General features: G+C 45.8%; 3 protein-coding genes and 1 pseudogene across 3 annotated transcripts; all 4 read left to right on the forward strand.

The window, feature by feature from the left end:
- Positions 1–1,391: 1,391 nt before the first annotated feature.
- Positions 1,392–3,732, forward strand: LOC136466089 (uncharacterized; annotated as a pseudogene).
- A 2,798-nt stretch (positions 3,733–6,530) lies between these two features.
- LOC136464333 (uncharacterized) lies at positions 6,531–7,778 on the forward strand. Its single transcript, XM_066463292.1, has one exon. It carries the CDS (start codon positions 6,843–6,845, stop codon positions 7,410–7,412), a length of 570 nt encoding a protein of 189 aa, XP_066319389.1. The 5' UTR covers positions 6,531–6,842; the 3' UTR covers positions 7,413–7,778.
- Positions 7,779–10,358: 2,580 nt separating this feature from the next.
- LOC136466090 (uncharacterized) lies at positions 10,359–11,069 on the forward strand. Its single transcript, XM_066464569.1, has one exon. The coding sequence runs from the start codon at positions 10,359–10,361 to the stop codon at positions 11,067–11,069; it is 711 nt and encodes a 236-aa protein (XP_066320666.1).
- A 1,309-nt stretch (positions 11,070–12,378) lies between these two features.
- On the forward strand, positions 12,379–13,069 carry LOC136467615 (uncharacterized). The gene has a single exon (XM_066466376.1). It carries the CDS (start codon positions 12,449–12,451, stop codon positions 12,803–12,805), a length of 357 nt encoding a protein of 118 aa, XP_066322473.1. The 5' UTR covers positions 12,379–12,448; the 3' UTR covers positions 12,806–13,069.
- Positions 13,070–13,080: the final 11 nt, after the last annotated feature.

The raw sequence follows: 13,080 nt of genomic DNA on the forward strand, positions 1-13,080 counted from the left end.
CTTCTAGAGCCTGCTGGTACTTTCTAGCTAGCAGTACCCTTCCCCATGGCCAGCACCCAGCGTCTTAAGGATGTTCTGCACGTCTACCTTGACCCCATCGATCCCAGCAGATGCAAGATACGAGTGGAGTTCATTGTAGAAACTGAATACTTTCTCAAGGTTCACAAGGCCCAGTCCATTGGTCGTTATGCTGTCCAAAGCATCGCAGGGCTTGTTTTTCTGAACCCCTAGTGATGACACAGGCTGCTGCATCTTTGATTCGTAGTGCTCCATTCCAACTACACCTGGCCTGACTCCACCCCAGTATCCAGTAATGGCATGCCATACATACACATACCTGAGTTGTTTGACACAACATGTCAGAGAGATGACTTTCGAATTTTTTTTGTCATCTGTAATAAATGAATAAGAACAACTTATCCAATATAATGGTGTCATACTTTAGCTCATGTTTCCCTTTGATTTCATTGACGATGTGTGCTAGGCCCTTTGCTGGATCATCTTCCCTGTGACCCTCTCTGCCATTTTTCTGAAACTTGTGGTTCTCCTTAATGTGAGTCAACCTGTTTGCAAAGCTAATATACATAATAGGGAAAGTTCAGAATCTGAACTGATTCTCTACATTTTGTACATAAATCAAGTAGTATGACTGGCAAAGTGTACTATGTTTATACTGCTTGCTTTTTGTTTGACATGATTTTTACATTATTTATATAAGTTAAAGTTGATCTAATGATTTCAAAATTATCTATTGTTCCCTCATTATAAAGATTTTTTATACATTTCCATTCTCTACTAACTTTCAAAATTTTCTATTGATCGGCCACTGTTGGGGATGGACCCATTTTTGCTGTGGGATTTCCCCTTTACATTTCCATTCTTCGTGCTAGGCCTGAGTTGTTCATGCTAGAGATTAAAGTTCAAGGCTTAAAGGGATTTCTGATTAAGTGGGAGGTGGACATAGGTGCTTTAACCGTAGACTTGTTGATGAATGTTTTAGCCAAAGAGGTGCAATGGTCATCTCGCCAGTGTGGCAGATTGTGGTTCTTTGACAAGAATTTGGGAGAAGATGTCAGATTAGTGAATGACAGACAGTTGCTAGATATGTTTTCTATGTATAAGGCTGAGATGTGTTGCCAGGTCTTGCTAGGTGTATTTGATAATTCAGTATCTACTACTGATGACTATGCTGAGCTAGAACCTCTGTGTGTTATTCCTCCTGATGATGACCAACCTAGCCAAGTGAATCCACCACAAAAGCCTGAGGCCCCTGAACCCAAAAAACACAATATAGAGGCTCCTGAACCCACAAAAAACATGCCAGGACCTACTGAAGCTACAACAAAGGAGCCAGACTTTGAGCCTATTAGGGAGCCAGACATGTTTGATAATGAAGAGGAGTACGTGGGCGTTGATGATGAACACATCTATATCTCAGTACCACCTGCACAGCCAACCACAAATGCCACTGCAACACAACCAGTTGATGACAATTCTGATTATATTCCTGCTGAAGGAGGTGTTCCTCTTGAGGCAGAAGTTAATGATGCAGATCCTCAGGAGATAAATGTCCTTCATGATCCAGAAAATCCCAACATTGTGAAAGGTGCCTTGTTTCCTGATATCATAGCATTCAGGAAAGCTGTGAGGCACTATGCTGTGATCACTGGATTTGAATTTGCTGATGTGAAGACTGACAAGACCAGGTTCATTGCCAAGTGCAAAGCTGAGGGCTGCCCATGGAGAATACATGCATCAAGGATTTATGATGGCAAAACAATAGAGGTACAACCTGTGTATTCTTATTTTTCTATTGTAAACTGTTTTTGGTACACTTTTGTAACATGTATTCAATTTTGTTGCAGATTAAAGTATTGCCTGCTGAGCATAACTGTCCTACTACAAAGCTGAGAGAAGGAAAAATGGCAACACAAGACTGGTGTGCTAGCAGGTTGACAGAATGGCTCAAGAAAAATCCAAACAAAGGTGCCAAGGATGCTAGGGACAAACTGGAAGATGATTATGGGATCAAGTTGAAGTATTCTAAGGCATGGGCAGGTATGAAGCTAGCTCTTCAGCACATACATGGTAAATATGAGGAAAGTTTTCAATTGTTGGTGAACTGGAAAGCACAAATGGAGCTTAGTTCACCAGAAAGCATTGTAGAAATAGAGGTAGAAGGGAATAAGAAGAAGAGGTTCAAAAGGATTTTTGTAGCCTTAAAGCCTTGTGTAGATGGATTTTTGGTAGGTTGCAGACCATTTGTAGGGGTAGATGCCACATGCTTAAATGGTAAATACACTGGGCAGTTGGCTTTAGCTACTGCTGTAGATGGGCACAACTGGTTGTATCATCTGGCTTACGCCATTTTTGACTCAGAGACAGAGGACAATTGGAAATGGTTTATTGAGCAGTTGCATAAAGCTATAGGATCACCTGAAGGCCTAGTGATCTGTACAGATGCTTGTAAAGGTTTAGGAAGTGCAGTGGGAGCAGTGTTCCCGCAAGCTGAGTACAGAGAATGCATGAGGCACTTGTATTCAAATTTCATGAAGCACTATTAGGGAGATGTCTTCACTGATCATTTGTATCCAGCAGCAAGAAGCTACACAGAGGGGCTGTTCAAGTGGCACATGCAGAAGATATTTGATGTTGCACCAGATGCCATAGAATTCCTGGAGCAGCATCACAATAGACTGTGGTACAGATGTGGGTTTTCAGATAAGAGTAAATGTGACTACTTGACCAACAATGTATCCGAGAGCTGTAATGCTCAGATCAGGCACATGAAAGGACTGCTGCTGCACGAATTGGTTGATGGCCTGAGAGAGCTCATCATGGAGAAGAGGTTTTTGAGGAGGAAGATTGCTAGGGAAATGCGTGATGGTATACTCCCTAATGTCATGAAGGAGTTGAATGCTATCAGCAATAATCTCAAAGTGGTTAAGGTATCAAGTAGTGATGAAGACGTGGCTGAAGTGACACTTCTGGACAACTGGAACAATTAGAGGAGACACACAGTTGATCTCCAACATCATTCATGTTCATGCAGAGAGTGGCAGCTCACAGGCAAGCCCTGCAAGCATGCATTAGCTTGGATACTGTCCAATAGGGGAATGAAAATAGAAGATTATGTGCATGAATATTATTCTGTACCAAGATTTAGGGCTGCTTATGAAGGAAGAGTAGAGCCTTTTCCAGACAGAACACAGTGGCCTGTGGTGGATCTTGGGTTCACAATATTTCCACCCTTGCTAGGAAGACCACCAGGCAGACCAAGAGTACAGAGAATTAGGGGCTGCCTTGAAGGGAAAGCGAACAAGAAAAAGGTGAAGTGCAAAAGGTGTGGTGACTTCGGTCACTTTGCCAAGACTTGCAAATTTGCTGAGGTTGACTCCGATGGAGAAATTAGGGGCAGATCACAGAACAAGAGGTTAGTGACTCATTCTCAAAGCATTTCTTGTGCATTCTGTACTGAACCTAGTGCTAACCACTATACTATGCAGGAAACGGCAACAAGATGATGACACTGCTGGGCCATCAGAGGTGAAGAAGAAGAAGACAGCACAAAAGAAGAAAAAGAGTCCCAAAAGGAAGAAGACGCCCAAGAAGAAGAAGACTCCAGTGAAGAAAAAGCAACAGAAGGCTACCGCCGCACCACAGCCTAGAGTTGTCACGAGCTTGTCACAGTTCCTTAATACCCAACTCACTGCTCACGTCACCGATTCCTGAATCTTAATGTCGAGTGCTTTTGATGGTTGCTGTGTGTAATCAGGCTGTGATTGTGAACCTGTAATAAGGCCGTGCTTTTGAACTAGAAATCAGGCTGTGCTTTTGAATTTTATTAATCAGGCCATGCTTTGTTCAGTTAAAGTCCTGTGAACTTTATCCATTTAAAGTCATGTGAACTTTGTATTCAGTTAAAGTCCTGTGAACTTGTAGTCAGTTAAAGTCCAGGCACTAGTCTGTGAACTTGTTATCAACTTATCTGTGACCTTTTATGGCATATGCTTTGTTCAGTGTGTTCAACTTGTTATCAAATTATCAGAAGTTTTCAACTTGTTATCAAATTATCTATGACCTTTTTATGTCATATGCTTTGTTCAGACGGGTCAGCTGGGCAATCCAATGCAAAATACAGGTCAGCTGGACAGCCAGGCACGGTATCGCCCAAGGAGCGGATGCTGCAGGCAATGTGACGTGCGGCGGAGGTGCTGCGGCGACTGGACAGGGGCAATACGGGCCATACTAAACATGTTGCCGTATACGAACACCTGAAAGCCTACTTAATGGCATGAATCACGTTTCACGGGAATTACAATGGCATATTTACAATATCACGAATTGCAATGGTATATTTCTAAACTCGAAGAGTTACAATGGCAGCGTTCGAATTAACCCTTCTTTTTATGTAATATTGAAACATGAGGTCTTTTATTAGGATAGTCCAGCTTACACTGTGTTAGGTCGATCTCTTTCGGCGCTCGATAAAAGCGCGATATATGTTTCTTTAAACTCTTCTCTTTAATATAATGATACGTATTTTACGTATCCGACAATATATATATATATATATATATATATATATATATATATATATATATATATATATATATATATATATATATATATATTGTCGGATACGTAAAATACGTATCATTATATATATATATATATATATATATATATATATATATATATATATATATATATATATATATATATATATATATATATATATAGAACAACTACTCTATAGCTGGCTACAAAATAACTTATTCTGTAGCCACCTTGAGTTACTATAATTACTATGTTAATTTATGAGATTATAGTAACTCCTTACTAAGTGGTTTGCTATAACGTTATGGTAAATATCCCTATGTGTTATAGTAACCCAACTATAGTAAATATATATTGACATTATCGTAAATTAGTATATAAAATTATGGTAAATGGAGGTGGCTACAGAATAACTTATTCTGTAGCTGGCTACTGAATAGCCTCTCCCTATATATATATATATATATATATATATATATATATATATATATATATATATATATATATATATATGCTGAGAGCCGTCGAGTGCTGTGTCAATGTCAGGCTCCGAGTTGGACTTGTGAACTGCAGCCATGTACATGAGCCGCACGAACTGCAGACTCGGCACCTGTGCGTGCGGCTGTGCGCTTCTTCCTCAATCCTCCTCCTGAGTCCTGACCTGACTGCATTCTCTCGGCCAACAATCGCCGTGTGTTTAGGCTTGTTTATCTTATAAGTCGTACTTCAGTCAACTAATAATATTTTTCTCTTATACTAAATCAGTCAATAATTTCAATTATGACTTATCAGCCAAACAAGCCCGAATGATCAGGGCGAATTCCAATAGGAAATCACTACCGTAAAAACGATGGTAGCAGATATGGAGTGTAACCGTGTAGTGTAAGTTTATGTTCAGAGCATGCAACTCTGAATGGTGTTTTGTGGCGTGCATTTGCTGTGGGAGAATCATTGCTGGAAAGCTCTACCTTAAAGCCTATGATGACCAGGCGAAACATGACAAAATGTTTCGGTAGCAGGCGGGGACAGTCGGACAGACAAGGTTGATGGGCACACTGCTGCCATTTGGACGATGGATGATTGGCTCCTCCCCTCCCTCCTCCTGCCTTCCCCATGTTCTCACGTGGAACCCTTTGGTTGCTGCAGCTACCCAATTTTTTTAAGTAAATGCTAATCAAATAAACAGCTCTGTCACATTCCCTCCTTCGTTCCATGAGTGAATCATCCGAAGCTTCGGTTTACACCTTTTCCCGTAACTGCAAACGCTGCATCCTATACAAAGGAAAAATAATCTCTCCGTAAAAAAAAGTACAATTCTAAAACAGTACATACTATCTTTATTTGACTAAATTCATACTAAAAAGATATTAAAATTTATCAATCTAAATAAGTATCATTAGCATGGAATATATTTTTATAATATAATTGTTTGGAGTGTTAAATGTTGATACTTTTTTTATAAACTAAGTTAAACTTAAGTTAGTTTGACTCTAAATAAACTTCGTCTTGCATGTTTTTGACTGCGGCACGGCCGCACCGCTTGTGTGAAAGACAAAAAAATAAAATCATTCGATTTAATCGAAGGACGCTAACAATTTGAAGTTCCTTTATAAAAAAAACAATTTGAAGTTCATTTTTTGATAAGGAATTTAAAGTTGATGTTGTTAGCCCGACGAGGCACATGTTTGTTACCACAATAATCAGAACAGGGCGTGAGTTGGTGGCATGAGTTGCTGAACGCCTGAACCGAGTCACACAGAGCCGGACAGCACACCATTTGGTGGACGTCAAAGCGGCTGCCAGGTGGCCGTATCGAGGCCTGCACCGCACCAGCAGCTGCCGCCAACCATTTTTGCCAACACGGCTCCGGTGTATCTGAGCTGCCTGATTCGGAGGAGGAGGAGAAAATAAAAAGATTTGGTAATTCGTTCACGTCGCCTCGCGCTATAGCTTGTTCTTCTGTTCATTCGGAGGAGGAGGAGGAGGAACTTTCAACTGCACACCTCGTTCGTGTCCCCCTCATGCATGAATAAAGCCAGCCTGTCGTGGCGGAGGCAAGCTGTTGTGGCTGCGACACCAACACAAACACCGCGCCGTCACATACACATACCTCCCCCTCACCATCCTCATCCATCCTCTGTCCACACCAAAAGGAGAAGGAAGCGAGAGATCTGGGGGTGAGAGAGCACGACGAGAAGGCCATTTGCCCTCTTGAAAGCTTGAGACCTTCTCCGTCCTCTTCCCTCTTTGCTTTGCTTGCTTTGCCTCTATCCGGTCCGGCCATGGCCACCATCCTGGAGAACATCCAGAAGGCGAGGTTCCTGCCGACCAGGCCGCTGAAGGACGAGCTGCCCACCTTCCAGGGCGGCGGTGGTGGCAAGGAGGACAGCCACCTCATGGGCCTGAGGAAGCGGCTGTCCTCCTTCTCGGGCAAGATCCAGCCCATCTCCTCCGCGACGGCCGAGTGGGCGTTCCGGCGCTCCAAGTCGGCGCCTTCCCTCGGCGCCGCGTTCGCCACGGGAGGCGGCTCCCTGAGGCAGTGGTGGCAGTGGGGCGTCGGTTGGCTCCTCTCCAAGAAGCCCGGCTTCGCGGGGGACCTCGAGATGAACGAGGAGGAGGTCGCCGCGTTGGGCCGCCAGAGCAGGGGCAGCTGGGGCCACATCCTCTACAAGATGCGCTCCGGCGTCCGGCGGCTCGTCATGTCCACGCACTCGCTCCCCACCACGCACAAGCAGTCGTCCCTGCCGTCGTCGGCGGCGGCGGTGCACAACGTCCAGTGCAAGCCGGCGGCGGCGTTCGCCTACGCGCAGCGGCAGAGCTTCCACCACACCAGCCACGCCATGGCGCACTAAGGAGCCGTCGCGGTTGCTGGTGCCGTTTGCAGCCGATCTCCTCCAGATTCAGAAACGGAGAACGGTGAGAGGCACCGAGAAGAAGATTCAGGTTCCACAGGTGCGTGAGATCGATGGTGAAGATATCGCTGTACCGTTATAAGTGAAAACTAGTAGCTCGGTGAATCGATGATGAATGAAATGGAATGTAGGTTTTACCATCCTGTGCTGTGTAGATCTAGTGCCCCTGTAGAGTTGAAGATGTGTTATATGCCCGTTCTTTATATTCTTTTGGGTTCTTTTGGACGATGTAAATGTACAATGTTTGGTTGATTTTGTACTGTTTTTGCCTCCAGCGGTAAATAAAACTAATGCAAATTGTGCTCCTCTGTTCTTGAGTAGTGATATGCCTTCATTCAGAGTCTCAGCCCAGATCTGATCTGTCTTTTCAGCGGCTGCCATGCCAACTAAGGCCCCGTTTAGTTCCAAGCCAAAAATCAAAAATTTTCAAGATTTCTCGTTACATTAAATCTTGCGGCACATGCATGGAGTACTAAATGTAGACGAAAAAAAAAACTAATTATACAGTTAGCTGAAAAATCATGAAACGAATCTTTTAAGCCTAAATAGTCCATAATTAGACAATTTTTGCTAAATAAAAACGAAAGTGCCACAGTAGCCAAAAACCAAAAATTTCTGGAACTAGGCCCCGTTTAGATGCGAAAATTTTTGGCTTTCGGCTACTGTAGCACTTTTGTTTATATTTGACAAAAATTGTTCAATTATGGACTATTTAGGCTTAAAAGATTTGTCTCGCCAATTATAGACAAACTGTGCAATTAGTTATTTTTTAACTATATTTAATGCTCTATGCATGTGCCGTAAGATTTGATGTGACGAAAAATCTTGAAAATTTTTGAATTTTGGGTGAGATCTAAACAGGGCCAAACCTGTAAACATTCTGCCATGTATCGGTGTCGGTGCACGCGTTTGCTGTAAGCCTGGAAGTAGTAGTTGGTCAATGCAACGCAAAAACTGCTGGAAAAGCTTACGAAAAACTCATAAAATGCCTGTGAACAGTCTGTTCGCTTGCTCATAAACGATCGTAAATTTCTAGCCGAAAATAATGTTTTTCTCTCACACTAAATCAGCCAGCAGTAAATAATCCACGATATGATATGGCCTCCCGAACATGCTAGCTAGGAGAATATTCTCAGACGAGAGTTGCCGCTGGTACCCCCAGTTCATGGAACCATGGTGTATATGGCAGTTTTCCCAGTGAATTCGTTAAGGCTGGCCATTCGGTTTTCGGTTTAGTTTTGGTTTGGTTTCTCGGTTTCTAAAAAATTCAGTTTTTAGAAAATAGGAACCGATCGATTCTAAAAAATTCTTGGAACTGATCATTTCAGTTCCCGGTTATTTCAGTTCGGTTCCGGTTCTAACTGAACTAACCAAACTTTTTCAAAAGAGGTCAAGGGAAACAATAAATGTACGTGAGGCAAATTTATGCAACATTATATCCACTTTTAATAATAATAATTTATTAAGGAACAATAGCAATATAGTAACACAAATATACAACAGTTTAAATATGAAACACCACACATAAACCAAACATAATCTTACAAAATATAAGTAAGTGAAGTATAATACATGTAATTCGGTTGTTTTGGTTAATTCGGTTAACCGAGAGTAAGAACCGAATTTTCTTCGGTTATTTCAGATCCTCAATATTAGGAACCGAAATTTTCGATTCACTTCTTTTGGCTTCGGTTTCGATTCTTTCGATTCGGTTTTTTTGTTTTGGTCTTTTTTTGCCCAGGCTAAGAATTCGTCGACGTTAGTCATCGTAGAAGGTCTTACGATGTCTTCGATACATGGATTCGAACGCCAATTTCACTTCAATTTCGTTTCTAGAACGACACATGCTATTCTCTCGTGTCCCTGTCTACCGCTACCAGTACCAGAAGTAGTAGGAAGCACAACAGAAGGTGAAGCGTCACATGTGAACAGGTAGGCGGTCAATTCTGTCACCTACGACAACGAGTCCGATGGACGTGCAGTCGAGCAGTGCACCACGAGAAAATGGATGGTTCGTCAGCGCTCCGATGGAAGGAATCGGTGGTGCCCCGCGAAACGGACGTGAATTCGGCCGGCGGCGGCGGTCCATGGAATTTGGAAGGAAAGCCAACCCAACCTTTGCCTTTTCCTCGTATAATAAAGGCCACCGACGTTTTCTTACCCGGGCCAGGCGACTGGGTGGACGCCCAACCCAATTCTTCCAATCTTCTTCGCGGCCTTCGCGAAATCCAGCCCAATATCAGTTTCGAGCTGAAGCCACCGCTCCAAAAGCCAGCCCATGCCCTATCCGGGAGCGGCCGCCCCCGTACCACACATCCCGCGCGGCCCACTCCACCTCCACCCCGTCCAGGTCAGTTGGACAGGTGGTCACGGCTCGTCTCTCCTCCGTCCCTCGCCTTGTCCTCTTCCTCCGGCCTTCCCTTTCGTGCGCTACAGAGCAAAGACAAAAAGCTTTCCCCCTCCACACGAGAGATGTTTCATTCATACATGCTACTAAAAAGTTTATACGGATCCTGGTGCCATGACGCTAAACTTTCTTATCCTCCACGTCATTCCATTCGCCTTCTGTTAGGTTTCTACCGTTTGACAGCCCTGACATACGGGTCCGATCAGTGATAATGTCCAGAATACCCTTCCCTCATAACCCTATCCTCTCCCTTTCTCTCTCCGGCCAGTGGGGCCAAGCTGCAAGTGACCCAGTCACCGTCTTCCTCCTCATCCTTTCATCTTCATCTACCTGCGCGTCGTCGTGGTAGAGGAAGCTGTTCTTTCGCACGCGGCCGTCGCACCGCCATCCCTCTCACGCCATGAAACCAAAAAAAATCCCGCGCGGCCTCCCGAGCCCCCCCTCCTCGCTCCCCTCGCGCTGCGCCGCTCCGTGCCCCCATGGATCCACAGGCGGAGGCGGGCGCGGCGACGGTGCTGGGCGCTGACCCGGCGGCGCTAACGGCGCTGCTGGTGGACCTCACCGCCTCGGCCAACGAGGCACGGTCGCGGGCGGAGCAGCAGTTCCACGCCCTTCGTGGGTCCCACCCGGACACGCTCGCGCTGAGCCTCGCGCACCTGCTGCTCTCCCCGGCGCACCCCTCCGCGCCCATCGCCGCCGTGCTGCTACGCCGCCTCATCGCCCCATCATCCCAGTCCTTCGTCTACCTCGTGCTGTCGCCCGCCACGCAGTCCTCGCTCCACGCGCTGCTCCTCTCGGCCGCCTCCACGCCTACGCTCCCTAGGTCCGTCTCTAGGAAGCTCTCCGACGCCGTCGTCGAGCTCGCCTCCTTCCTCCTGCCCGCCAACGCGTGGCCAGACCTACTCAGTTTCCTGTACAAGTCCATCGATTCCCCGTCCTCCCTGCCGGGACTGCAGGAGTCGGCGCTCAACATCCTAGCTTGCAAGGCCTCCCACCTTGCAGCCAGCTTTCCCAACCTCCACGGGCTCCTCCTCGCCGCGCTCTCCCACTCTTCTTCCGCCGACGTGTGCGTTGCAGGGCTCAACACGACCATCAGCCTCATCCAGTCCCTTCCTTCTGCCGCCATAGTGCGGGCACCCCGCCCCACCCCCGTGGCTGCGCGGGCCGTCCTGCGAGAAGAGCAGGGCTAGAGCCCCACGACCGCAGCAGTCGTCCATGAGGTGCTCGCGCGTGAGATGGCCAGACACCGCGAGCGAGCCGACGAGGATGACTTGGAGAAGGCTTATGACAAAATACCAAGAAATGTTATGTGGTGAGCTTTGGACAAACATAAAGTCCCAACGAAGTACATCGGGCTCATTAAGGATATGTACAACAATGTTGTGACTAGTGTTCGAACAAGTGATGGAGACACGGATGACTTCCCCATTATGATAGGACTACATCAAGGGTCAACTTTGAGCCTTTATTTGTTTGTCTTAGTGATGGATGAGGTCACAAGGGACATACAAGGGGATATCCCTTGGTGTATGCTTTTCACGGACGATGTAGTGCTAGTTGATGAAAGTCGGACATGAGTGAATCAGAAACTGAAGTTATGGTGGGAGACTTTGGAGTCTAAACGTTTTAAACTCAATAGAACTAAAACTGAGTATATGAGATATAACTTCGGCACTACTACTCGGAAGGAGAAAGATATTAGTTTGGAAGGTCAAGTAGTGCATAGGAATGATATCTTTTGATATTTAGGATCAATGCTACAGAGAGACAGGGATATTGATGAAGATGTTAGCCATAGAATCAAAGCAGGGTGGATGAAGTGACGCCAAGCATCTGATGTCCTATGTAACAAAAGGGTACCACAGAAACTAAAAAGTAAGTTTTATAGGACGACGATTAGACCTGCTCTGTTGTGTGGTGCAGAATGTTGGCCTACAAAAAGATGACATGTTTAATAGATAAGTGTTGCGAAAATACGTATGTTGCGTTGGATTTACGGTCATACAAAAAGTTATCGAATTCGGAATGATAATATACGTGATAGATTAGGGATAGCACCAATTGAAAGAAAAACTTGTCAAACACCGGTTGAGATGGTTTGGACATATTCAATGGAGACCTCCGGAGGTACCGGTGCATAGTGAAATCCCCAAGTCAGGATAATAACGTGAAGAGAGATAGAGGAAGACCAAAGTTAACTTAGGTAGAGGCAATAAAAGGAGACTTGAAATAATGTAATATATCCAAAGAGTTAGCCTTAGATAGGAGTGTTTGAAAAATATATATTCATGTGTCTGAACCTTAATTGTTTCTGCTGAGTTTTAACTCTAGTCTACTTGTATTTGTCTGGGGCTTAAAGCCTTTATTGTTGCTGTCGTCTTCGTCGTCGTGGTATTAAAATCCATATAAACTTTTGAGTGGTATATAGGAACGAAGCATCAGAGGAAAGGCACGAGGGAAAAGCCTCCCGTCCCCCCCCCCCCCCCCCCCCCCCCCGCGCGTAGAACCCCCAGCGCCCGCGGCACCCATCACACACGCGCATCACGCCACCAGCGACCCGCGAGCACCCATGGCGAAGGGAGGTGGAGGCCAGCGCGAGGGTAGCGCCCTGAAGACGGCGGTGATCGTCGCCGGGGGGCTCGCGCTCGCATGGGTCACAGTGGAGACCGCCTTCAGGCCCTTCATGGACCGCCTCCGCGCCGCCGTCTCCCGCTCCACCGACACCGCCCGCGACCCCGACCAGGAGGAGGCCCCAGCGCCTGCCGCTGCGGCCGAGGCGGAGGAGGAGAAGGCGCCCGCACCAGCGGAGCCGTCCGCGCCGCCGGCCCCGGCCGAGGTGGAGGAGAAGGTGGACGAGTTGGAGGAGAAGGTGGAGGAGGCCGCCGCCGCCGCCGCCGAAGGCCGAGTGAAGGGGATGGCGACATGACAACCTGTCTGTTTGCTCTTCTGAATAGTATGCTGTTGGTCCTGTGAATCTGTTCTGTGATTTTGGAACCTGTCGCTGTTATGGATAGTGCAAAGTTTGGACTATAATTTCAGTGAGTTTAGCAGTAAGGTTGCGTTAGTTTTTGGCTTTGGTACCATTTAGTTCACGTCGTTGATGGTTTGATGTGATGATATGTGTGTTTAAATGTTTATTGAACTGCTGACTACTTGATTATGATATTTGCCAACTATTTCTTAGTTAAAATAGCGGTTGCT

The sequence above is a fragment of the Miscanthus floridulus genome, chromosome 7 (assembly GCF_019320115.1).
Source record: "Miscanthus floridulus cultivar M001 chromosome 7, ASM1932011v1, whole genome shotgun sequence".
Classification (NCBI taxonomy): Eukaryota; Viridiplantae; Streptophyta; class Magnoliopsida; order Poales; family Poaceae; genus Miscanthus; species Miscanthus floridulus.